Source organism: Onychostoma macrolepis, chromosome 20 (assembly GCF_012432095.1).
Source record: "Onychostoma macrolepis isolate SWU-2019 chromosome 20, ASM1243209v1, whole genome shotgun sequence".
NCBI classification, from domain to species: domain Eukaryota; kingdom Metazoa; phylum Chordata; class Actinopteri; order Cypriniformes; family Cyprinidae; genus Onychostoma; species Onychostoma macrolepis.
The window spans coordinates 455,219-482,839 of NC_081174.1; the positions used below are offsets into that span (position 1 = coordinate 455,219).

A 27,621-nucleotide genomic window follows, 5' to 3' on the forward strand; every position below is an offset into this window, starting at 1 on the left:
TCCTATCCTAACAAACCATACATCAATGGAAAGCTTATTTATTCAGCTTTTAGATTATGTATAAATTGACCCTTATACAGGTTTGTGGTCCAGGGTCACATATAATGAAATTGCCCAACAGATCAGCAATGAAAACTTCGCTTAGCAATGGTTAAGTAATTTAAACACTGTCGTGGCTGTTTTTCCGGTTCACTGCAATACCATTTACATCTGGCTTGTGAATTTGGTGGGAGAATGCAAAGGAGCACTATTCATTACCCTTGTCCCAAGCAGAACAATTCAACAGCTGTTCCCACAACCCATCATTCATAATTTCGTTAAGGGATCTACACACCCACACAGCCACCTGCACATAAGAACAGGGATTTACATTTATGATGCATTTCCCATGACATCATCATCTCCCTCTTAACATACCAGCCACATTTGTGGTCCAAGCTAGTTTTGAGTTTGGGGTGTTGAAAAAGGAAATAATAGAGAGATAACAATTGTAATAATTGTCTTCTCAGAAAATGCTTCAAATAGTTTAACCAGAGCTGCTTAGGGTGTTTTAGTGTCATGTCATTTCAGAAGGACTGGATGGTGAAATCAGATCTCTTTGTGGAGCACTGGCTGTTGTCAGACTCCTTGTGCATACAAAAATCTTACTACACTGAACTAAATTATAAACGCAACACGTTTGTTTTTGCCCCCATTTTTCATGAGCTGACCTCAAAGATCTAAGACTTTTTCTATGTACACAAAAGGCCTGTTTCTCAAATATTGTTCACAAATCTGTCTAAATCTCGGCAAAGGAGAAGTGCTCACTAACACCGATTTAGACAGATTTGTGAACAATATTTGAGAAACAGGCCTTTTGTGTACATAGAAAAAGTCTTAGATCTTTGAGGTCAGCTCATGAAAAATGGGGGCAAAAACAAGTGTTGCGTTTATAATTTTGTTCAGTGTAGATTACTACATTTAATGGCAAAAAGAAGGTTTTGAAATGTAAGGTGATATTTCCTACCGACACAACAGTAAAAGATAAAAATAACTGACTTTGTTGGTGAAAATGCTACTAGCGTAAGACTTTTGCACAGTAGTGTGAGTATCCTTATTTCATTCAAAACCTTCAAACAGTCAGTATTAAGTTAAGCTTCACATCGGTTTTCTAAATTCTCATTGTTAACAATTCATCCATGCATTGTTTTTTTTTTCCTGACCTCATAATGTCTAATCAAAGTGTCATAAGTGAATCTTTGTGTAAAAATGACAGTTCTCTCTGGTAATGTGCCTCCACTGTTAAGTGAAGTGCCTGCATCTTTTTTCTTTTTCAATAATCCACTACATCTTGAAAAGACCGGTCACTAGTTCTGTTTCAAAACAATTTTAACTGTCCTTTTGTTTGTCGTAAAGGTTGTGTATGTAACGGGGCTGATGAGACGTGAGATGTGCAGATCCATGTGCAAGCTTTTATTTAAAGGCATGGTCATGAATACAGGCAGGGTCGAGCAATGGCAAACAGGTCTATCATAAGTAAGGCAAAGAGTAATCCAAAACGGGCCTGGGTCGGTCGACAGCGAACAGTATCCAAAGGGGCTAGACGAGAGAGGTTATCTGAAAACGAAGCAATAGTCCAGGCAGGGGAAAACACAATCCAAAACAGGCAGGGCAAGACTAGGAAAACTATCAGGGGCTCTGTAGAGTAGCTACGGCTAGGGGAGCGGTAAACGCATACAATACTCGGCAGCGAGGGAAAGAAAGTCCAGGGTTTAAGTAGGGCATGTAATCAGTGTGTGCGTAGGATCAGGTGTGCTTGTGATAGTGCCATCAGCTGTGTGTGCGCAATCAGTTGTGTGTGCAATGGATGACGGGAAATTGAGTCCAGTGTGATGTGTGCTGTGAGAGTCAATGTGGTGAGTGAGTGACCTCTGGTGGAGGGTGAATGGAAGTTCACAGACCAGATTCGTGACAGACATGTACAGACACACGGACTGATGTAGGGAACATGGGAAGTCTCTCAACGTTTGCTCTGGTGGCAACTGAGCAGGCAGGCAGTTCACAATAAGCCACCATGGCTGGTTCAGAGCAGGGCAAATGTTCAAAGGCGGCCTCCGTGGCCGTGACAGAACATGACGAGGAATCACAGACAGCCTCCATAGCCATGACAGGGCAAAACGAGGATTCCCAGATGGCCTCCATAGCCGTGACAGGATGAGAGTTCATTGATGTATACCGCTGACACCTCTTGGGGTTCTGCAGCGGTTGCCGCCACCTCTGGAGAAGCTACAGCGGGCGCCACCACCTCGGGCAGTTCTGTGGTGGTGTACGCAACCCAAACGCAAAGCGATTCCCATCAGGGGAAGTGCCCCAAACAGGGGAATATGCATAAGAACTGGAGGGTTAGCGTGAGTTGGTTTGGGGATACCAGCCGTGCGTGCAGACACCAGCGGTACATCCCTTAAACTAGACATCAAACTGAGATAGTGGAAGACTGACCTTGATGATCTGGGTGTGTCAGCCCGGACGTGACGTGACTCTGGACGGACAGCTGTGACATGCTGCTGTGACTCTGGACGAACAGCCGTGATGTGACTCTTTAAGATCAACTGTGACTTGATTTAGCTCATGACTGACCGCAATGACAAGACGGGGTGTGGTTGTGGCCGCCATTTTGCGAACGGGCTCCGCTGTCGCCGCCACTTTGTGAGTCTGCTCCAGTGTGGCTGCGATCCAACGAGAGAGTGCGGTGTTGCGTTCCTCCACGACACCCACAGTGAAAGCTGAACCAACAGTCCACAGAACATAATCCAAAAACTTAGTGACGAACGCAGACCCTTATGAATCACTTTAGTTTTTAGAGGCTGATTAAGGTCGTCACAGAAAAAGTCTATCAACATATCGTTCGGTAATTCTGAGCCATTAGCCAAAGCCAAATATTCTGCAATGTAACCCTCGAGTGATCGTGTGCCCTGCTTGAGGGCTAGCAACAAGATCACCGTGTCCATACCTGGCAGATGTCCATTTGAAAAGCTGCTGGATCCTTGTGTGGCCGAGTATTCTGTAACGGGGCTGACGAGACGTGAGACGTGCAGATCCATGTGCAAGCTTTTATTTAAAGGCATGGTCATAAATACAGGCAGGGTCGAGCAATGGCAAACAGGTCTATCATAAGTAAGGCAAAGAGTAATCCAAAACTGGCCTGGGTCGGTCAACAGCGAACAGTATCCAAAGGGGCTTGACGAGAGAGGTTATCTGAAAACGAAGCAATAGTCCAGGCAGGGGAAGACTAAGAAAACTATCAGGGGCTCTGTAGAGTAGCTACAGCTAGGGGAGCGGTAAACACATACAATACTCAGCAGCAAGGGAAAGAAAGTCCAGGGTTTAAGTAGGGCATGTAATCAGTGTGTGCGTAGGATCAGGTGTGCTTGTGATAGTGCCATCAGCTGTGTCTGCAATCAGTTGTGTGTGCAATCAGTGCAATGGATGATGGGAAATTGAGTCCAGTGTGATGTGTGCTGTGAGAGTCAATGTGGTGAGCGAGTGATCTCTGGTGAAGGGTGAATGGAAGTTCACAGACCGGATTCATGACAGTGTAGTTGCCTGTGTTCTATTTTGTGTATATGTATAATAAACAAAATGTGTACTGTGTGTTTCTATTTCTCAGACTGTAATTGTCCAGAGGAGAATTGTGACATGCACACAGGAGAGTGTCTACCCGAGGCCTCGAAAGTCAGCGAGTGTAATATCGGTGAGTTCAATGACACAAGACAAAACTGCAAAATTAAGCAAATTTGTTAATATGTTCCTGACAGTTAGAAATGTTTTTGTAAAAACAAACAAATAAACAAACAAACAAACAAACAAATAAATAGAACATTGTAGAGAATTACCAGAACATTATAGAGTCATATTAACCTCTTAACTGTCACCCCCATTTTTGAACATAGACGTGAAAGTGCACTATCCAAACTTAAATTGTTATAATTTGTGAACGAATACATTTTGTAATATGATTTTGAAGTACCATTTTAAAATGTTTTTTACAGGATGAATTTTGAGGTTTTAAGCTTTCACTTGATATATAATTTATGATAATTACTGAAACATAATAGGGAAAAAGGCAACAAAAAATTATTTTATGTTATGAACTCCTGTTATGATGCAGATTTTTGAGGTGCATTCATGTCATTAATGAATCTATTACTGTTCCTACATAATTTATAACAAATTTCTATTTAGGGGTCTTAGACCTTTCCAACGATAGTTTGTCATGATTAGATTAGGATTTAATTGTAATGTAGTGAAGTCAATTTAGAAGTCCCTCTGAGGGAACGGTGAGAGTTAAGAGGTTAAAATATTTAAAAAAATATGATAACCCAATATGATTTATAAACCTCACCACTTCCCAGACTGTGATGCGTGTATCTGGAGTCTGATCGGAGATATTCGTCAGTCCAACAAAACTCTGGACCAAGTGAGAAACGGCGTGCTGAACATTTCTACAGGAGCTGCTGCCAACGACAGATTAAAGCACTACAACTACACTGCACACAGACTACAGGTAACACTCAAACCGCACACAGTTTACAGAAATGTACATCCAGAGGATGTTGTATTTAATAAATAGTGTATGTTGCTGTCACTGTGTTGTAACAGGACCAGTTTTTAGGCTGGAGAAATAAGTATGCAGTGATGAGAGCAGATACGGGGCGCCTGGAGAAAGAAACACAAAAACTGCTTATTGACATGGAACTGGTCGCAGAAGAGGTGCCTCTCATTCCAGCACTTCCTGATTTCATTTATTAACATATTCTGAAATTCCTTAAAGGTGAAGTGTGTAATTTCTGCACCACTTGCGTCACCAATCACTCCCACTTCAAACTCATGCCAACCTTGTCAATGATGAGGCCTGTATCACTAGTTGAACAAACTTAGGGTTACAGAATTGGTGTTGGTTTGACAAAAGCCAAGCAATTCCTAACCGTCTGGGTTTAAGCGGTACAATAACACGAACTTTCATGAACGTAGGGCATGAGCATGACATTTTTAAAAACAAGAAGTGTAAATACATAATTGTAGTATGGAAATAGGACCAAAAGCCACATCTTACAACTATTTATACTAATAAAACAACATATGGAACAATGGAAATGCAACAGCTATAAATACTCAAGGGCTAACAAGGGTAATAAGACATGGATGCAGACAATGAGGGACTAATTAGGGGAACAGGAAACTGTACAAGACAAAGGCACAAGGACATGGACTGCTTTACAGGTTGGTACCAAATCTATTTGTGATATGCAGATCTAGAAGATGGGTTAGCCATGCAGTCTATGTTACTGTAATGGGGGCTTTGAGGAAAAGATGGGAAGCCTCCAGACTCTTATGAGGAGAGTTAAAATAAAGCAAGCATACACAGGCAAAATGTTACTTTTTATTGTTGGATCCAACTTTCCTTTGACAAACACCAACATGAACTGCTGCGCTTCCCACTCTGCGCATGGGCCATAAAGCAAACATCACATTAAAATCAAAACTTAAGAATGAATTCAAACAAATTATCCAACATGAAATACCATAAAATAATCACACAAAAGTAATCGTACCACAAATCTAGGCTTGGCTCAACCTTGTGGTACAGGCCTCTAGACTTTGATAGTGCCTTTGATGGGTTTTTTAGGAAAATCACTCTTACTTAGTGTCTGCATATGAAGTTGGCATATTTCAACATGTAGAAAATTGTCTATCAATGGTTATGAGAACAGTGAAGTGGCATGTATATTATAACACATTTCAGTTGAACAGTATTCAGTATTTATTTCAGTATAACGATCAGGACAGTAGAACTGTGCTTTAGTAACAAGTTGAAGCCAGGTTTGATCACTTGTCAAACTAATCCTAATTTTGCAGCATCACTATAGAAAAAGAAACCATAATCATGTTAATCCATACAGAATATCATGATTTACCAACGTATCAGTACGGCCTAGTGGTGGAAAGTTGCTTAATGACACCCTTTACCTTTACATTGTGACCAAATTTCACATGAAAATAATATTTCTCTGGGTGTTTTACTGCTTTTTGTCTTTTTTCCTAACATTCATATTCTTCTCATTCTGTGTTCACGTCAGAATTATTGTATTTACAAAATGACAAGCTGAGCTGTTGTCTGTGTCTACGGCAATGCCATATAAAGCATGAGGAAAGACAACAAAAAATTCTACACATGGCATGAGTCTCTCAGTTTATGAATAATAAAAGCAATGGTATGGAAATGCTGATATGATTATATTCTCCTCGTACATCTATCCAGCTTCCCCTCTCTTTCATGCTGTTTTCATAAGGGTGAACAGGTGCGTTCTCACGTTCTTCCAGGTGAAATAAGGTGATGTTTGTTTTATTTTGTCAGGAGGAAACAGTGCAGTTATTGGGAGAACGGGTGGATCAAGACACACTTGATAGCTCCACGCTAGCAAATACGCTTATTGCTAACCTCTCATCACTCAATGATCTCATTGAAGGTAACATGAGACCTTCTGAACTCAGTATTTTTTGTTTTTGTTGTGCTGGGGAATATCTAGATGGTCAGTAGGCTACTACCTGGAGAAAGCTGTCCGTTATCTTTCTTAAGTAGTACTTGGAGCAGATTCCCCTCAGAGAGTTGCCAACCGTCCCACATTATTCTGGTCCAAATTGAGTCATCCTGACTGCAGTACAAATTAGATTATCAAAGTTGAATCCGGGTGCACTTTATAATGTGCTGGTAAATGTTTTGTTCAACCACTGTTTAACCACTACATATCTTGCACCAGTCAACCACTAAAGTATCTTATCAAACAAAATACTTTCTCTTATGCATGCACACTGACTGATGTAAAATGTTTGAATAGCATACTCAGCGCAAATTGCGATATGCAAGGGTCAGTCAAAAAAGACAGTATGTCTGTAACAAGCAATCGAAAGAGAATAATCTGTCATGCTTCCATCAACATGCACAAGAGAGCAATGCTGAATGTGCAAAGAATGTGACTAATCACTCAGGAACGACTGAGTAGCCACTGACTGGCTGATGGCATCACAACTACAGCACAATCCCAGGCCCTGACTATTCAGAGCTGTGTGAAGTGATAGGAAACAGGCAAGAATGAGGAAAAAAATGTAGATTTAGATAAACTTTATTAGTCCTCGAAGGGAAATTGAATTGTCATGGCAGCTCAGTACATTCAAAGAACATCCATAATACTGTGAATACAATACAATTAAGCTTTTTAAAAAGCTTCTTTTATTTTATTCTGTGTATAGTTATGTTCTTAGTCTAATCTTTATCTTGGCATAATAGATTTGTATGTGTGTGTGTATTTTAGATATGATCAGGGATTGGGAGTTATATGGCATCTATCAGGAGTTAGATCCTCAGGTAAAGCTGCAGAAAATAGCAGAAGCCGAGCGGATCTTGGGTTGGATGAGAAATCTGGACCTCTCTTCTAAAGAGCCACTTGCTACTGATGAGTCCTCCGAGGCCCATGAATGTGAGGTTTTTTAGTTTACTTCTAACCGAATTCTTGCTTGTGTGTGTTTGTGCTCTCATTCAACTTCTGCCCTTTTGTGTCTGATTGTAGTGTTCCGACGTGTGCGCCATTTTGAGAAAACTCTAATGACTACACAGGGGCGTCTGTCACCTATGCAGGAAGTGCTGGGTCGATTCAACTCCAGACTCTTTCAAGCTCAGGATCTCCTCAACAAAGCTGAAGACACACTGCAACAGGCACTCAACAAATACAAGACCAACCAGCTCAAACTACAGAGGAGAGAGGTATCTTCTTTTCAATTTCAGTTTCAACTGTGGTTGCCATCTCTAGTAGTTTTTGTTGTGATTTTGTTTTTGTGTAATTTTGAGTGGCAGGTTTGGTGTAATTGAGTGAGTACTGATCATCCTAAATATTCAAGATAAGAACAAGTGTGTACTGAATTGTAGCATTCAAAAGTTACCCAGATGGTCTACTATCTATTTCTGGTGGAAATAGAGATACTCTAATGACTAAAATTGCCCCCAACCCACTGCGCTTTGGAAGAGGATTTGGTTCAGAAGGATGAACACAAATAAAATGAGTTAAAAAAATGATAAATGTGCAAGATCAAAGGGGTTTGAGTAATTAATAATTAGTATCTCACTTGATGTTAGAATTAGTATCAACACTTTTTCATGTTGTTTTAATGTTTATATTGTGATCACAGAAACATTTCCTTCTTTTCTCAGGCACAGCAGCAGCGTCTGAAAGACACCTATGACAGTGTCAATCAAACTACTGTTACTGCTGGGGTAATCGTCTCTGAGGCAAACCAGACTGTCCTCGAGGTGGATGATATGATCACGGTAAATCTTCATTTGATCAACTTTCTGCACAGCATATACTGTAAACTCCTGTAGTCATGCAAATGAAAACTATCATAAGAGTTTATATTATACATTTGAACAGCTTTTTCCATATTTTCCATTAAATAATAAAAATACTGTTCACCAAAGATATTTAGATGATAGATATTAGAATATAGAAAGATATTGCTTTTTCTCTCTCTCTCTCTTTATTTTTTATTTTTTTGTCATTTTGGTAATCAAGTGCACCAATGATTGAGAAGCATGTATTAGTGGGAAAAAATGATCGTAAACTTAAACTTTTTCTAAATATTATGTTTTTTTTCATTTTTGATTTTTTTAAAGTAGATTTCTGTGTTGTAATAAAATTTATACAATGAAATGGCATACCAAAATTGAAATATATAAGCTGAAGAACATAAACGTACATTGCCAATAACCCCTTTAAACCTCTATGAATGTATTTATTGTTCCTTTTGTCTTATTCAATCTGTATGTATAGAATGTGAGAAAACAGCATGCAGAAATCGATGGGGCTCGTGTGTTACTGGAGAGAAAGACAGAGAAGTTGTCTCAGTCTGACAGAGATCTAGTTCTGAGAGCCGAGGATCATGCTGATGATCTGCAGAGACATGCTGAAGAACTTCAGTAGTGAGTTTCAAACCATAAATGACTAATGTTATTTCTCCACCTGTATGATAGACTCTCATCCATGAGTGTCACAAAATGGCTGTTGCATCATTCCAGCACTCAGATGACAATTGCTATGGTCTTATTTCATTTATTTAGTAATCTGAAAGGAAGTGATGCAAATGGACATGTACAGAAAGCCCTGAACGCCTTGAATGTGTATGACAATATTGTCAAAAACATAGATGATGCTAACATCACTGCCCTGACCGCTCTCAACATCTCCAGCAGTACTTATGACGTAAGCATATACTTTGATATTACTATTTCTGAATGTTTACCATTCATTTTTCATGGTATTTGCACAAGACTCCAAGGTACTTCAAAGAGGAGAGTGGAATTATTGTATATCTACAAAAATGGTGAAAAGAAGAATCAAAAATGTCTTAAATGTCTTACTGATTCCACACTTTTGAATGGCAATATATCTGTGTGCAAGGTGGTTAATGTGGTTACTTCAAATGTATTCTGATATTTCTCTCAGGCTACTGAAGTATTAAACTCTCAACTGAACCTCACACGCTCTCAGAGTAACGATATCTTCACAGAGGCCTCGTCCTTGAATTCTAAGCAGAGAGGTAAAGCAGAGAAAGTGCTTTTTTCATACTTTTTCTACTTGGATAAAACTTTCTCCACATTTCCATTTTTGACAATAGTACAGTATCTTGCAAATGAAGAACATCACAAACACTTAGTCATAACAGCCAATAATAGTACACATTGCCAAGTTTAAAATGTAAACAGTAGCTAGTTGTGGATAAGATGTTATTTTAATGCAGAATGTGTGTTGAATTTTGTTTTGCAGATGTTGAATCCACAGTCCTTGACAATAAGAAATACATTGAAGAGACCAATGAAATGATGGAAAGCTCCTCTAAAAAAATAGCTAGGATCATTAGTGACATCAGTGCAATTCATAAAGGCAAGAATAAATGGTTCCATGCCTGCTTATGTTGTATACCATCTCTGCCTGTCTTGACAGCTTTGCTTCTGAATTTGGCATTTCTGTTTTTATTTGATATTTCTGCTCTACTTTTATAAAGTCTTAGTATTCTAGTATTTTCACCAACAAAAACTGGTTTTAAGTCAGTTATTTCTATCTTTTGCTGTACTGTGTCACTATGAAATATCAGTTTATGTTTCCAAACATTCATTTAACCATTAATTGTAATAATCCAGTGATAATCCAGTACAAAATAATCCAGTTTTTTGTACTCCACACAGAGATCTGATCTGATCATCATCAGTCTGTCTGGAATGACATGAAGAAACAGAACAAACTGAGACAGACTAAATCCTTGAAGAACTGTGCCAACGTCCCCAAGATGCTTTAAGAAACCTACCTGCAAAGCTCCCTGAAAAACTATGTGCAAGTGCACCGAGGGCAAAAGCTGCTTTAAACACAAAGGATGGTCACACCAAATGTTGATTTAATTTAGTTAATAGAGGTTAATTGATTAAATAAAGTCTATTTATGACATTATTTTTGACAGCATCCTCATTTGACAGCATTTTTACACAAGTGCCTAAAACTTTTTACAGTACTGTAGCTTTGCAGGTAGGTTTTTTGAAGCATCTTGCCACAGTTCTTCTGGATTTAGTCGGTCTCAGTTTGTTCTGTTTCATCACGTCATTCCAGACAGACTGGAAATACTATTTGAACAAAATTGTTTCTTTTTAATTATTTTTTTTTTTCCATGGGGAGTGTTATTTGCCTTTAGTCTGAACAAAACAGGTTTAAAACATTCATGAAGAGTTCCAGTCAAGTTTAGATCTAGTACAGAGACTGCTCGCAATGACTTACTTGCCAACAGACCAGTTGTGTTTCTATGCTAGTACAGCATGTGCATTTTCAAATGTTTGCATTATAATACATATTTGTGAATAAATTTGTCTTTTTTGTTTGTGTTGTTACCTCAGATCGAACTCCGAAACGTCTGCAGTTCACTCAGGAAGTGGCCGAGGGCACTCTGAACCGCTCTGCTGAAGTGTTGCAGATGGTGACACCTATCTTAAAGAGAGTGGAGGAGTGGGATAGCAACATGAAAAAGGAGGCGTACTCCGCCGCCGCTTTTGATCGCACTGTTCTGTCTGCTGGTGAGGCAGGTATGGTAGCCCTGCTCACCTCCACTCAACTGAGTAGTAGTACCATTTAAATATCATTTAGGTAGCAACAGTAGCTTTTGAACGTTCTATATGTAGAAACTGTAGACACATTTACGGTGTTTGGACTACTACTCATTTTTAAAATACAAAATTCTATCACACTGATGAAACAAATGTTGATTATAAATGAGAAAAACAATTAATAAATAATGATAAAAATTGTTTAATTAAAAACGGACCATTTTACCCACAATTCGGGTTAGCCATGTACTGTATATTTATGCTCATTCCAGTATAATGTTCTCATTCTGATGTTCTAATTCATTTGGTATACTGAAGCATTTTGTGTGAGGAGTGCTATTTATATGCCACATAGATTTTCTTCCTATATCCACCTAATTTTAATGGACAAAGGGAGCAATTTGGCCTTTTTCACTGTTGAATTTGTGCAGGATTATGAAGAGTGTCGCAAATGTTTTCCTACTTAGTTTGCATGTTTTTTTTGTATGTGTTTAGTTGAAGACCTGTCAGAGATTGTGCCACAGCTACTCAGTAAGCTGCGTGTGGTTGAAGAGAAAAAACCTGTTAATAATATCTCCACAAACATCATGAAAATCAGAGAACTCATTGCACAGGCCCGCAGCGTCGCAAAGAAGGTACATCAGGCATTACAAATGAACATCATCTTGACTGATCCACATGTAAAACACAACACATTTAGTCAGTCACATTCGGAATCTCCATTGAGATTTCATTGTAATAATATGAACGCCTTTCAGCACAGACCTACCAAAAATTTAAATGAAGTGAAGAGTTGCACAAAATTCACAAAACGTGCATAGTCTTTGTGTCTTTGTCTTGTCTTGGAAAGGCTTAAAACATTGTATTGAATACATTTTTAAATGTTTTAAAGAGTAAGAAGTGTGAGCAGTCACTGTTGCATGCTACATATTTAGCAAGTCTGTAAAACCTGAGACCAAGAGGTATAATCATTGGGACATAAGTGAAAAGAGTAAGAGAAATATTTATTTTGTATTTCAGTTGTAAATAATAAAAAAAGAAGTAAAAAGTACTTTTTAAAGTATGCTAAAATGTACTTCTTTTTCACAAGTGTAAACTGCACACTATCCAGAACTTGATTTGAGCATAAGAACTTGACGATAACAGACTTGACGGACTTGACTTGAACATGAACATGAATAGGCTTGACAAAACTCACCAGCAATGGGTTACACAAGAAACTATGGAAATGTAAGGGCTATATTTACAGGACTATGGGGATCACAAAAAACAAACAAACATTGCACTAATATTGTTGAGTTTTATAGTTCCCTATGACTAAAGAAATTCCTTTTGAGTTGGAGCAATACAAGCTTGAAGAACATTGGCATTTTTGCCAGTTCCATATTATACTACAACAAGAGTTTGAATGCCTGTAAAGTGTAAAAATGAAACTCTTTTCTATAATTGCAGGTGCAAGTGTCCATGAAATTTAATGGCCAGTCTTCTGTAGAAGTTCATCCCCACTCCAACCTAGACGAGCTAAAGACAGTCACATCCATCAGTTTCTACATAAGAGTGGACCCAGACAAAGACCCCATAGAAGATCGCTTTCTACTCTACTTGGGAGACAAGCAAGTAAGCTCTAGTGAGAGAGAAAACACAGGTTTAGGAATGATTATTGTGTGTTGCTGGAGACATAAGACAATTGATCATATTTTCATTGGCAGAGCAAAAATAAACAAGAGTAACATGCAATACCATGTCTAGAAATATTACTTAATTTCTTGTTTATTTTACTGCTGTATAAAATAAATATGAATTATTGCAGGTGTCTGCATTGGTGATGTGATTCTGTACACTCCAGTAAAGTATTCCAGATTGTTGTAGTCTGCTGTATTTTCCACAGCCAAGCATTTAGAAACTGGCAGCAAATGAGAGTTATCTGATTTGCATAGTCCCTTTAGTGACTCTAGCTAAAGCAATGTAGACAAGCATGTGCAAATAAATGACACTAGCAGCTGGAATAAATGACATTTAGTGAACATCTGCATCATAAATGTGGTGAATTTATAAAGAAGGCTATAATTATTCAATATAGATTTATTTCATATGCAATGCGTTGTCCTGTTTAATGCCGATTCTACTTCTCTGTGTCTGTAGGGACATAAGGACTACATGGGACTGGCCATAAAGAACGATAATCTGGTGTATGTGTATAATCTGGGAGGAGAGGTTGTAGAGATTCCTCTCAGTTCAAAGCCAGTCAGCTCCTGGCCTCCTGTCTTCAATCTTGTTAAAGTGGAGAGGTAGAGCAACTGCTTTCATTATATGATCATGCATAATGTTTTTCTTAAGAAACTGTTCACAAAGTACAGCAGCCAAATATGGGGGTCAGTTTAAATACAATTACAGTACAAATTTTAGCACTGTTGCATCTGAAGTTTATAGAGCCTGTTGCTGTTTTTTTTTTTTTGAGATACATCCCTGTAATGGGGTCAACGAGACGCGAGGCTTGCGTATCCATTTGCAAGCTTTTATTTCTGAACATAGACATGGTCATAAGGTCATGTCAGGGTCAAACAACGGCAAACAGGTATATAGAGGGCAAGGCAAGAGAAGTATCCTAAACAGGCGTGTTCAATCGTGGGCTAACAATATCCAGAAGGATAAAACAAAAGAGGTAATCCGTAAACAAAGCAATGGTCCGGGCTGGGGCAAACAGTATCCACACGGCAAGGCAAGGGATAATCCAGGGAACACAGGCTAGAATAAGAACACGGAAAAAAACAGGCAAGGCAAGACTATGACAATAAACTGGGCTCCGTGAGTAGCTATCGCTGGGAGAGTGATAAACGCTATACAGTACTCGGCAGTGAGGGAGAGAAAGTCCATGGCTTAAGTAAGGCGTTCAGAAGGGAATCAGCTGTGTGTGTGTGGTCAGTGCAATGGATGATGGGAACTGTAGTCCAGAGGTGATTTGCAACAGTTTGGCTGTATCCCAAATCGCCCCCTATACCCTCAAATAGTACACTATTTGAGGGGACAGCCATTTTAAGTGGTGTTCGAAACCATAGTGAACGTTCTCGAGTGCACTGCAAAAACGAGTGTACAACCGATGTACACTCAACGGCTAGAGATAACCCATAATGCACTGTGAGAGTCGCGCGCTGAATGAATTCCCGCGTCTCGCCAGAAGATGGCGCCCGCAGCTGAATCATCCATTCATTTATTTTAGAAGCACTCGTCCACGGCGTAATACAACACAGGTACAAATTAATTGTAAATTGACTATTAGGGTTTATACATAATTTCCGTAAAAGAGTTCAAGATAAATCCTTCAATCTTACTACTGGAGCTGCCCGATTCAAATGATTATTAAACAGCAAGCAAACATGCAAAAGCGGCAGTCCTTCCGGTGCACTGAGTGTCCGCATTCACTCACTCATTTTCATTCACTCCTTCAAGTTAACTGTATGAGTGGACTAATGTAGGGAATAGTGAATGAGGGTGTAGGGGGCGATTTCGGATACAGCCTTAGTGTAGTGCAAGAGTCACTGTGGTGAGTGAGTGACCTCTGGTGGTGAGTGAATGGAAGTTCACAGACCGGATTCGTGACAATCCCATTTTGTTTCCCAAATTAAAACCACATTTAAAATTAAAACATGACCGTAATTCAAGATTTCACTAATGAACATGTTCCATAATTAAACCCGTTTATTAAATTATTTTGCGGCTGTTGTAATGAGACCATGCATGCAGATATTTGTATATAGTTCTAATCACTGGATTTACCCTTCTTTCTGGTAGGTTGGGTCGGCATGGTAAAGTGTTCCTGACGGTTCCAAGTCAAGACACCACCGCAGAGCAGAAGTTTATCCAGAAAGGAGAGGCAGATGGGACAGACTCCTTGTTTGATCTTGATCCTAAAGACAATGTTTTTATCGTGGGAGGAGTGCCTCCTGATGTAAAGGTGCAAAAATCAGTTTTTTCTAAGGATAATGTCTCAAATAGGGGTAAAGGCTCTGATATACTCACAGTGAAGTTCTTTTTCATGTTTTTGTTTAGGGGTAAAAAGTTGAATGAACAGATGAATATGTAAATATGTGCTGAGCTTCTTCTCTCAATAACAAATTGGTGAGAAAATAGCAGTTAAGAAAGCATCTGATCATAATGATGTGGATTTGTTGCACAAGGTCTGCAGTTCAGCACTTCAGTCAAGTAAAATAACGTTATATTTACTTATATAGCACTTTATGTGATAGTTTGCCAAGCGACTTTATAGTATTAAACACTTCAATTTCTACTATAAAGTAGCTCTCTAGTGTTTTTTAAAAAAAAATTCAAAAGACCGAACAAAAGAAATGAACCAGTAAAAAAAAAAAATCACATCAAAGAAGGTAGAGTACAATGGTAGTGTGAAGGTGTTTACCAGCCAAAATGAAATTTTCTAGAGATTTGCTTTGGCAAGCTGTTTCAAACTCCAAAACAAACTTTGTTTTGACCTGATTTTTTTTTTTCAAAATGAAGTCACACCAGTTCTTTTTAAGATTTCGCTTGAAGTATATCAGGGTCTTAACCCTTTATTTCGATAATCCACTTCAGACATTATACTAAACTTTAAGTAACTTTGCAACTACGTCAACTACAAGTCATTACAGTTTTAGTAGACTTAATATCTGCTAGCAATTTATTTTATGGTCTCCCAACAGACGTTCTGCTGACTATTAGCAGTAATTTAGCAAGTACAATTCAACTTTTTCAAATAACTCTAACCCTAACCCAACATAAAAGTCTATGAATACTCTAATGAGAGTGGATTATTGAAACAAAGTTTAACCCAGTTAAAGGGTAATTAAACATTTTTTTTGGTAACAAATTCATATGAATAAATGTCCATCATGTTGTTCCAGCTTCCTGCAGCTTTGACTTTGGCTCCTTTTGTTGGTTGCATTGAATTAGAGACTTTGAATAGTGATGTCGTCAGTTTGTACAACTTTAAGCAACTTCACAAAATGGATATTGTGGAATCGATGCCTTGTCCCAGGTAAAGAAACCCTTCCTTACATCCCTCCATGCTTTTAAACCGTAAACACTGTGTACTGTAGGTGAACACTGCCTAAAGCTGGGGCCAAACAGTTTCATATGGCCCTAAGTGTTAATAGTTTATCTAGCTCAATCAATATTCCCTTATTCCCTTTATGGGTTTTGGTTTGCCATTTAATGATTTATTGATATGTTTTAGTCTTTTTATGTTTAATTAATGTTACATCAAAACAAGATCGTGATGTTTGTGGTCTCTTAATACCTACTTGATTAGCAAGCAGAAAATTGCATGAATACAGTTTTAGGTCTCATTAGCCCAATAAGCATGCAAAACAATATTTTAGGTATGATGAGATGAGTTGCTCAACTATAAAAAGGTCTGTCCATGCATCAGTAGCTCTATGACTGTGCTTGATATCCTGAAAACATATAGTTATTATTGTATGGATTCATGCTTTCGCATTTTCTTATCTCTAAATGTTAAGATATTTTATTCAGATGTTTCTCACAAAAGGTGTCTTTTACGCTTGAATGACATCAAAGTTCATGCTGTAAGGCACTTTGTGCTGTATATGGTCTGTTTATACGTTGTGATCTGTGTGTTTTCCAGGCATAAGTTGGCTTTCTCTCAGAGTCGTGTGACAAGTTATTTGTTTGACGGCAGCGGCTTTGCTTTAGTCAACAACATTGAGAGAAGAGGCAAAATTGGCATTGTTACTCGGTTTGATATCGAAGTTCGAACTGTTGCCAACAATGGCATTCTATTCCTCATGGTTAATGAGGTAAATATGGTTCCATTTATAAATGTTCTTCTAAAATTGTTTTGCTCTGGGACAAAAATAGAAAGGTGGAAAAAACCCTTAATAGAAGGTTTTGCAAAAAATTAAAAAAACTAATCCTTTGTTGGACATAACAAGCAAAAGTATAACTATAATTCCATATTCCAAATTATTCATGAATAATCTTTAGAAATGTAAAACTAAAAAAACATTATCGATGCTGTTTATACCATGTCTTGCACTAATATTGGCACCCATTGTAAATATGGACTGTCAAAAATAGTTTTTGCTTTTCTCCTGTTCATTCACAATCTTCAGAAAATATATACAAAATTTTTGAGGCAATTCAGCTTACTCACTGAAACACCTTACCCCACTCTGCCACTACAGTATATAAAGTGAATGATTTTTATATTGCATTGTTGGATTTATGCCACAGGCAAATTTTTTCGTGCTGGAGCTGAAAAATGGGTTTCTCCGTCTGATGTACGACTTTGGTTTCACTAATGGTCCTGTCATCATGGAGAGTAACTTAGCCAAACTCCACATCAATGATGCTCGATATCATGAGGTAATGCTGTCTTGACACCACTTCCAGGGCATTCATCAAGTCATATCTTTAAACATAATATGGCCACACATTGTAGCTTTTAACACCCTATTATTGCTATTTTTTTCTCAGGTGTCTGTAATCTATCATCACTCTAAGAAGATAATTCTGTTAGTGGACAGAAGCCATGTTAAGTCCATGGAAAATGAGAAGAAACCCTTACCGTTCTCTGATATCTATATTGGAGGAGCTCCTTCTAGCATTCTGCTTTCTAGGTGAGAACCATTGTTGCATATTAATCCTCAGATCAGCAGTAGGCTACTCATTTCAAACACTCAACCTAGCAATATGAATGAGCCGTAGCCTATGTCTCACAGGCCAGAGCTGTCATCCCTGGTGGGACTGAAGGGTTGTGTAAAGGGCTTCCAGTTCCAGAAAAAGGACTTCAATCTCCTGGAGGAGCCGGGAACCATTGGCATCAGCAGTGGCTGTCCTGAGGAATCGTTTGTATGTAGCACACCTTCCTATAGTCATAGACTGTATCTGAAATTGTGTACTCGTACTTTGCGACCTCTAAAAAGGTATTCTCTGTATAGTATGTATGAGTGCAGTATGAATGTAATTAAGATGTTCTACCTTTGCCATGTTGTTATTGTCATGTTACCTACTAGCACCAGTTGCAATAACATTGCTGGATTTGTGCTGTTTTGCCTGATGCCGTGAATGAGACCACATCACTTTGATACTTGAATTTTGTTACTCCAACCATGGATAAAAAAGGAATTGGTTAAATGAACACAGTTAAATGATCACAGGCTCACGAATGTACACAAATGCCATTTCCGTCAATGCTGTATTTAACTTATTCAACAATTACCATTATGGATATCATTATGTCTGTGTAATGTAGTAATGTATGTTCTAAATTATATAATCACACAAATTTATTATGACGTTTTAAAAGTACTGTTGTGGTCTTTAACCTGCAGATGTCCCGTAAGGTGTATTTCACGGGTGATGGCTATCTGGGCTCTACAGCTAAAATCTCACCATTCCAGTCTTTTGAAGGAGGACTAAACTTCAGAACTCTGCAGTCCAATGGACTCCTGTTCTTCCACAGAGATGGGGTACAGGCTCTTTTATTATCCTCTTAGAGACAGAACAAGACTTGACTGGGTAAAACTGACCTAAAAGAAAGTGAAGCTAACCCTAAACCAACCAACAAATGAAGGAGACTCAAGGTTTTGTTACTTATGTCATTTGAAACATATGAAGTTACATACCTGTTTCAGTGGTTGCATCACATAGAGTACAACGCTTTTCTCCCATATGAACCTGCAGAGTCCTTGCTAGTGTAGAAACTGTTCTTGCTACTGTATATGATGAAAGGGGTTTGGGTGAATGTATGTTTGATGCAGAGGGTACATATTTTTTCCATGATGTTATAGATCAAGCCAGTCTTTCTCTGTTCTAGCTGGATGAGTTTTCTCTCTCACTGGAGAATGGTGCTGTGGTGCTCCAGTCCAAAGGAACCAGAGTCAGATCACATAAGAAGAATTATAATGATGGACGATCTCATTTCTTAGTTGCCTCAGTCACCAATCAGAAGTAAGTTGCTGACTTTCTTCAACATCTTTTCCAACTTGAAAACAACATTTGCGTTGAATTTAAAATTACAATTGTCTTGCATTTTAAATTTAACTCCTCCTATTCTATCTAGTCATGTTCACATACACGAGACACTGCACAGCATTTTTTCAGAGCACTCTTTGAGACTACACTGCACAAGCATTTTTATGGATTTGACTACTGCTATGTTTTTTTTTTTTTTTACCGTGTCCTTTTTGAAATGGCTTGGTTGTTCTGGAAATGAAATCCATTTCCCTGTTTTGACAATTTTTTATTTATTTTTTTTATCAGAGGTGCAACAGCATGTTCATATACTGTATATGTTTTCGATGCAGAGTGCAAATGGCTGTGCATTTATTTGTGTTTTTATCTCGATGGGAGCGAAATGAAACTGTCTGAACCCGAAGTTGTCTGTGTTGTCCGTCTCCCCTCTTCCCCCTCCGCTCCGCTGCGCACCACACCCACATTTTTAGCATTTTTTAAAACTGTGGTGAGAATTAACCAGTGCAGAAACAGGGGGGTTCATGACCCTTTAAGCTTTAATTCAAGGGGTTGAACAAACACATAACATAAAAAGCTTAGGAACCATTTTTATACACAGTCCCCCCAATTTCAGGGGCTCAAATATAATTGGACAAATAAATACAATCATAAATAAAATGTAAATTTTTTAATATTTTGTTGAGAATCCTTTGCAGGCAATGACTGCCTTAAGTCTGGAACTCATGGACATCACCAGAGACTGGGTTTCCTCCTTTGTGATGCTTTGCCAGGCCTTTACCTCAGCTGACTTCAGTTGTTGTTGTTTGTTTGTGGGTCTTTCTGCCTTTAGTTTTGTCTTCAGCGAGTGAAATGCTGCTTAACCGGGTTGAGATCAGGAGATTGACTTGGCCATTGCAAAATATTCCACTTTTTTACTCTCAGAAACTCATGGGTTACTTTTGCTCTATGTCTTTGCAAAGCACTCTTTGGGACTACACGGTCACAAGCATTTTTATGGTTTTGACTACTGCTATGTTTTTTTTTTACAGTGTCCTTTTTGAAATGGCTTGTTCTGGAAATGAAATCCATTTCCCTGCTCTGACACTTTTTTTTTTTTTAAACAAAGATTTGCAAAGTTATCACAATTCTACTTTCTTTTTTTTTGTTTTATTATGTTTTATGAAATATAAAGTTTTTATCATATCCATAAGTGGCAACAGCCGTTCAGATTACCAGTGTTCATCTATTTGTCAATGTTCAGCCTCAGCAGGGGAATCTCCAACATACTTTTATATAAATTATATTAATGGTCTTTCTATATTTATCTTCTTTAAAAAAAAATTTAGTACAGTTTGAATACAGTTATTTCTCATATTTTTGTGAACAGTAGTTTTAATTTAAATTATTTATTTTTATTATGCATCTCATCGTCACTGTTGTTGATGAGAAAACAATGGTAATTTTGTTGATCCTATATCAACATTCCACACTTCCCTAATGAATACAGTTCTGAATCTTTTGAATTGTCCTTATATGTGTACACTTGTTACATCAACCATTTGTTATTCGTGATCTCTAGGTATGAACTTGTCATTGATGACAAAGACAAGCAGGATAAGAAGAAGCCGTCTTCCTCATCTCAGTCAGATAATGTTCCAAAGACTTTCTACTATGGAGGCTCTCCTACGAGTTCCATACAGAATTTCACTGGGTGCATCAGTTACGCATACCTTAGCAGGTAACAAATACAACCTACACTCACCAAAGCCCTTTACGAACAAGACTATGTTGAACAGAGTTGACAAACACCTAATTGATCTAATCCCAGTTCTGATAGCAATGGCTGTGATTGTGTGATATTATGTTGTTGTAGTTTTTTTGACCTTCACTGAATACTAAATTTCTTGTAGAGCTCTCTGCACCGTCATCATGGATTTAGATCTTTTTTTCTCCTGTCTGGCTGGTTGTTCAAGTATTGATGGTCATAAAATACAGCCTTAATGTTGTCTAAGTCCACCCAAAAATGAAAATTTGCTGAAAATGTACTCACCCTCAGGCCATGTATAGATGTGTTTGTTACTTCATATGAATAGATTTGTAAACATTTAGCATTATTTCACTAGATCACCAATGGTTCCTCTGCAACGAATGGGTGCCGTCCAAACAGCTGATAAAAACATCACAATAATCCACAAGTAATCCACACCACTCCAGCCCATCCAAGTTTTGTGAAGCGAAAAACTGCATGTTTTTATGAAACAAATCCATCATTAAGGCATCTAATTTTAAACCATTGATTTTGGTCAAAATACGAGTTCATAATCCATAATAATGCTTTCTCCAGTGAAAAAGTCCATCCCTTGTTGTCCTCTCTTATCAAATTCCACATATGTATTTTCTGATTCAGATTTCACTGGTGAGAGCAATATTATGGATAGAGGACTCTGAAGCAACGGTTTGAATTTAAAAACATCTTGATGAATTTATTTATCAAAAAAACACAGCTTTTTGCTTCACAAGACTTGGATGGACTAGAGTGGTGTGGATTACTTGTGGATCATTGTGGTGTTTTTGTCAGCTGTTTGGACTCTCATTCTGACGGCACCCATTCACTGCAGAGAATCTACTGGGGAGCAAGTGATTCTGATGCAGAAACAAACTCATCTACTCATCTTGGATGGCCTGAGGGTGAGTACATTTTAGGCAAATTTCATTTTTGGGTGAACTGTTCATTTAAAACAGCTCTTAACACATATTAACAGTAACAAACCTTGGTCATGTGTGATTCCAAAATGTTATATTCTATAGTGACGTATTTATGCAACTGTGATGTGATGTGTGATGCAGGCAGGATAGAGATATAGAGCCAGAAGACTTCCAACGTTACAGTGAGAGCGTGCAGGTGTCGCTTCAGGACTGCCCACTAGAGAGACCCCCTGCTGCTTTGAACAATAAAGACCGCAGAGAATCATCTAGAAGAAGTCCAGGACCCTCCCGCAAGGTGCAACATAACAACACACACAGATGCACGAATACAGTGTGTAATTACACTGTTATACACTTAAACATACTGTTGTTTCTCAGGTGGGCAGAGATGAGTCTAGCACGCCACATGGCTTAAAGAACAATCCTTTGGATGTTCCGGAGACAGAGGCTGCTTCCTGTTACCTATCCTCTCGCCCCCGTGTTACCCGCCACGCCCATCACTATGGCGGTTTTGCCCACAGCCGACATGAGTACACAGGAATTGCCAGTGTTATCAGAGATGAGTGAGTATTGTTGGGTATAAAGAAGGATGACTGAAGTGGAATTAGTATTTAGTATTTCCAACATGGGCTCCTTGGTGACATTTCTTGTTTGATATTTCATGACACTTATAGTATAGCCACTGGATAGCTCAAAAAATGTTCAGTTTATCTGAAACAGATAAACAAGTAAGGGATAATCAACGGCTAGCTGTGCATTAAACAATTTGAATGCACGACGTGGAGGCAAAGAACCTCCGTGCCTCCATGAAGTGCATGCAAATCGTTTAATGCACAGCTAGCCGTTGATTATCCCGTTTATGCCATGGTCATTTGCCAGCATTCACATATTAAAGATGTTAATAATATTTGCGCTGCAATATTTGACCGGAACGATAAAAATTACGGTTATTTTCATCTGTATCACTATTTAACTGTAACTGTATGTTACTATGGTTACCAATGTTTATAGGAAGCGCATTAATATAGAACGTGATTAAACTGACCTGGAACTACCTGTGCAGTTCAACGAATTTAATCAACACCTGCCAGCCAATCAGAATCGAGTATTCAGACAGACCATGGCATAACATTTTATGTTAGCTGTTCAGTGAGTGGCACTACAAAGATAAAGGTAGAGTAGGTGATTTTGGAGAGGCTAGCAATAGCAAGCTAGCTTTGAAAGCATAAGATCCCACCCTTCCTGCAAATCACTCTCCAAAGCCACGCTTCCTCAAAAACAAATGACCGGGCTCAGGCAGACCAGAGAGTATCCAGCAACACAATGAGGCATCGCTGGTGGAGGGATGAATGCAACACTGTCATATTACCTCACGTCTCATTCACCAGTGAGAAAACAGTACAATGCACATACTATTACAATAATAATATGCATATGCTGTATAGTTACACAGGCTATATAGTTGACATAGTCCTGACAGTGAAGAGTGTGACTGTAATGATATGGGACTGCATGACTTCAGAAATGCTGAGGAAATTATATTTATACAGCGGGTATTGAACACGTCACCATTTTTCTCAGGAAATATATTTCTAAAGGTGCTGTTGACTTGAAATTTTCACCAGATGTCAGTAACAACTCAAGTATTCCATACATACAAAGACAACAAAATAAACAAGTTCAGAAATGAAGTTATGTGTAATAAATCAGAAATTAGAAAGCAATCCTGCCCCTAGTCAGTGGAAATTAATATTAGCTTCAGTCCCAACACCTGCAGTACTAGGATGATGAAGATGAAACGAGGGTGGACATTTCAGCAAAACAATGATCCCAAACACAGCCAAGGAAACTCTCAACTGGTTTCAGAAAAAGAAAATAAAGCTGCTAGAATGGCCAGCCAATCACCTGACCTGACAACCCGATCTCATGAAAGTGTGTATAAATAGTATGCCAAATAAAAATGAAAACTTGTGGTATTGATACGCAAAAATAGACTTTGGCGTGTATATGCTACTACGCGATGGGTAGGATTAGGGTTGTGGCGTAGATGTGTATCATATGTACGCGAAAACTGCATTTTATATGCACGCCAAACACGTTCGTATCATATATATACACCAAAGTCCATTTTTGCATATAAATACCACGTTTTCGTTTTTTATTTGGCGTACTATTTATACGCATTTTCATGAGACCGGGCTCGACCTGAATCCAACAGAAAATAAAAACTAAAGATCAGAGTTCATAGAAGAGGCTCACAGAACCTTCAAGATTTGAACACTGTGGAAGTATGGGCCAAAATCACTGAATCACGTTGTTACCGACATCTGGTGAAAATTTCATGTCCTTTAGAAATATATTTACTGGGAAAAATGGTGACGTGTTCAATATTTATTTTACCCGCTGTAAATGTCACCACCTGACTTGAATCCAACAGAATACCCTTTTTTATTTTTAAAGAGCAAAATGAATAAATAAATGATAGATAGATAGACAGATAGATAGATGGATGGACCTGGCGAAACCATAACAGTGTTCTCTGTTTTTCCATCTTTTTTAGATCTCACTTTTCTCTATCGTTGAAAACTCAATCAGCATTCGGACTCATCTTCTACCTGGCTGACGAGTCTGAGGAGAACTTCATGGCTCTGTTCCTCACTCATGGAAGGCTGGTATTCACATTCAGCTCGGGCCAGAACCAAGTCAGAATCAGAACCAAGGAGAAATACAGTGATGGACAGTGGCATGATGTAAGTTAAATCTGATTTCAGTTTGTCCTAGCAAATACGTAACACTCCCCATAGAGAGAGAGAGAAAAAAACAAAAAACTGCAGATCACATACTGGCTAGTTTTACTGACTGCATAAATTATTGTGGATTTTATTTTATTTTATTATGTATGTTAAAAAGATATCACAAATATATAAATAAATATAAAGTCTTTCAAAGTTCTCTTTAATTATAGTAGGAACACTAAATGAAACATCGAATAAAACAATTATGTTATAGCTAATTTAGCTTTATGGTGTAAATCCAAAAAATTATACTGACCTACATGAAGTAACAGTTTGGCTTATGTCTAAAGAAAATATATTGATTGAGTGTATGCTCTTTATAATAAATAATATATTTTTTATTTCATATGAATGTTTGTGTCTTTGAAAAAAATAAAAATTTAATCATAATAAAATAAAATAAAAAATGTGAAAAACTAATAATGTTGGCTGTAACAAATTGAGTATTTTCTTTCAAGTTGCTCCTAAGTGTATTTTTTTTCAGTGCAGATAATGATTGTTTCCAAACATATAGAGTTCTACAGAGGCCAAATTACTCACCTTTACATTGACATCCCACTGGAATTTTTAGTATAGTAAGCTTAATTTACATCACTTGCAGCATAAGACAGTTATTGTCAGTGTAAGCGTAAGCAAAAGAGGGTGAGATTTCATCAAAAGCAGTCAGTGTAAGATCCTTGACTAAAATAGAGTTGTTTAGAATTGAGAACACAGCCTTCGAATGCTGAGATGTTCAGTTCAGTTGTTTGATTTGTCAGTCTTGCAAGTAACAGAATCCTCTTCCCAAATAAGCATGTAATTATTGAATAGTTTGCCTATTACAGGAGTGGTTATTTTTGTGACACTTTATCTCTCTCTCTCTCTCTCTCTCTCTCTCTTTCCTTCTGTAGATAATCTTTATCAGAAGTGGAAATAATGGCAGACTGATGATTGACGGTCTTACGGTATTAGAGGACAGAGCTCCAGGCGGAAACATCTCACTGCTTGTCCAAGACCCTCTCTATGTAGGCGGGGTGCCACCTGATCAGGCCAAGAAAAACATTCAGGTATTGTGATCCCTCATTAACTGCCCTATTCCCTCAGGTGCTTCAAATCATTCAAATCTATCTGAGAATGAATAATCCAAGTAATTATCATCACAAAATTAACTGAAACTAGTAAGTAAACAAGTGCAGTAGCGCACTAAATATCTTGGCATTAACAGTCTGTCACTGTAAATATCCTGTGTTGTTACAGTTTAAAATAGTGTTAATTAGGCGCAATTTTTCACGAAAGCTTCAGAGCTTATATTAACTTATATAGAGCTGATATATTTTATTGTCTGTGGAGCGGCTGCCTGTCTGGAATGCAAGCAGCTGCATCAGAATACATTACTAGTGTTTCTATCCTCACTGTCAAGCACTGTAGCACACTCTTGACTGTTCATAGTAATAGAGTATGCATACTTACCTGCAAATTGAATATAATGGCATTTATGGTGAACTAAAATATACTTTAATGTCATTTGTTTCTGAGTTATGTGTGTTAAGAAACAAGATCATGAAAGTGTACTCTCTTTAAGTACATTTAAGTGGCCTTTTATTTCTTTCAAATGATATCATCTGCAGATACAGGACTTCTTTTTCACAAGGGTAGCTAAATCTTGCGCAAAAGTATAATGTTTTAAAATAGATGGTTTTAGTTGACAATCCCGAGATGAAGTCACATGTTTTACCAGCTGAGATAGCCAGGTTTCTGCGCTCCTCAGATTAGTGTTTTATTATACCATGTCACGTTTTAGTCACAAGATTAGTTTACTTAAAAGATCCAGTAGCACAGTTGTTAACATAACTTTCTTCAAATATTGTTGAACAATATTTGCAGCATTTATTAATCTTATAAATTTATCAATTTCACCTATGCATTTTATCATTAAAACTTATATGCGTTAACAATTCTGCATTATTATAAGAAATAATTGCTGATGAAGTTGTTGATGTTTATTGAAGTGTATCAGTAACATAGTACAGCTTCAGGATTTGATCACTCCAAATGGTGCAGAAATAGTGAAAGTGTTGTCTTTTTTTCTTCACCATGATAAATCAAGCTCAAGGGTTGATGCAGTTATCCCAATTAGATTAGAAGTCAAATTAACATAGAATTCATATATTATTGGAGGACATTGGAGGACATCATACACAATATTGTGAAATTAATTAATGCTGTAACAAAGATCTGTTCAACCACTGCAGAGCAACAGTTTAAGGAACAATTTGCTGAGAAATTATGATCTATGAAGGATAGTTGACAAGGAATTGTTTTGGGAGGTTGACATGTCATGTGGTGTGACATGCTATGCTAAATCCTAAATAGCATATTAACAGCATTATTATGTATCTTTTTACATGCCTGTCTGGAATACCTCATTTGGATTGCATTCTGCAGTCAAATATTTTTTGTATAATGACTGCTAAAATCAATATTTTTAGACAGTGTCTCCTACACTGTTATAGTTTTGTGTCATAGGACATAACACTTTCTTTTCTTCTCACATCATAAAAAAACTCAATATTTTAATAACGTGTCCTTTTATTTGTTTTAGTGTTATATGCTTAGTGTTGGGTCCTGATCACCATGTTTGAGTTTATTTTGTGATGATGTTAATGAAATGTATTTAAGTTTCTGAAGTTCTCATTCTTCTCTTACTTCTGTAGAAGACGTCTGTGTCTGGCTTCTCTGGCTGTGTGCGGAGTCTCCAGCTGAATGGCCGCTGGCTCACCTCTGCCTCCCACAGTTTTGGGGTCACACCCTGTTATGAGGGCCCCTCTGAACCAGGGACATACTTCACTGAGGAGGGAGGATATGTGCTGCTGGGTAACATACAATATATCACTACTATTCTCTTTCAAATTCACTTAATTAAATGTTTTAGTGTCGAGAAAGAGGAGACGGTATTCCCACCATGGCTGACTGACCCCCCTGGGTATTTATTTACATTCT

The 27,621-nt window shown here is 37.9% G+C and overlaps 1 protein-coding gene across 1 annotated transcript in view; it reads left to right on the forward strand.

Annotated features, from left to right (window-relative positions):
• lama4 (laminin, alpha 4) overlaps positions 1–27,621 on the forward strand; it is a 51,944-nt gene that overhangs the window by 18,660 nt on the left and 5,663 nt on the right. The window contains exons 8-36 of the mRNA XM_058756630.1: positions 3,647–3,730; positions 4,392–4,543; positions 4,639–4,749; positions 6,395–6,506; positions 7,350–7,514; positions 7,605–7,798; positions 8,243–8,359; positions 8,862–9,010; positions 9,149–9,290; positions 9,534–9,627; positions 9,855–9,971; positions 10,970–11,155; positions 11,672–11,811; positions 12,629–12,793; positions 13,319–13,464; positions 14,966–15,128; positions 16,069–16,202; positions 16,812–16,983; positions 17,420–17,551; positions 17,663–17,805; positions 17,908–18,037; positions 18,520–18,657; positions 19,005–19,138; positions 20,721–20,879; positions 21,989–22,142; positions 22,226–22,410; positions 24,408–24,597; positions 25,533–25,688; positions 27,336–27,495. Of these exons, the coding sequence (XP_058612613.1) occupies positions 3,647–3,730; positions 4,392–4,543; positions 4,639–4,749; positions 6,395–6,506; positions 7,350–7,514; positions 7,605–7,798; positions 8,243–8,359; positions 8,862–9,010; positions 9,149–9,290; positions 9,534–9,627; positions 9,855–9,971; positions 10,970–11,155; positions 11,672–11,811; positions 12,629–12,793; positions 13,319–13,464; positions 14,966–15,128; positions 16,069–16,202; positions 16,812–16,983; positions 17,420–17,551; positions 17,663–17,805; positions 17,908–18,037; positions 18,520–18,657; positions 19,005–19,138; positions 20,721–20,879; positions 21,989–22,142; positions 22,226–22,410; positions 24,408–24,597; positions 25,533–25,688; positions 27,336–27,495 (4,224 nt within the window). The remainder of the gene's footprint in view (positions 1–3,646; positions 3,731–4,391; positions 4,544–4,638; positions 4,750–6,394; positions 6,507–7,349; positions 7,515–7,604; positions 7,799–8,242; positions 8,360–8,861; positions 9,011–9,148; positions 9,291–9,533; positions 9,628–9,854; positions 9,972–10,969; positions 11,156–11,671; positions 11,812–12,628; positions 12,794–13,318; positions 13,465–14,965; positions 15,129–16,068; positions 16,203–16,811; positions 16,984–17,419; positions 17,552–17,662; positions 17,806–17,907; positions 18,038–18,519; positions 18,658–19,004; positions 19,139–20,720; positions 20,880–21,988; positions 22,143–22,225; positions 22,411–24,407; positions 24,598–25,532; positions 25,689–27,335; positions 27,496–27,621) is intronic.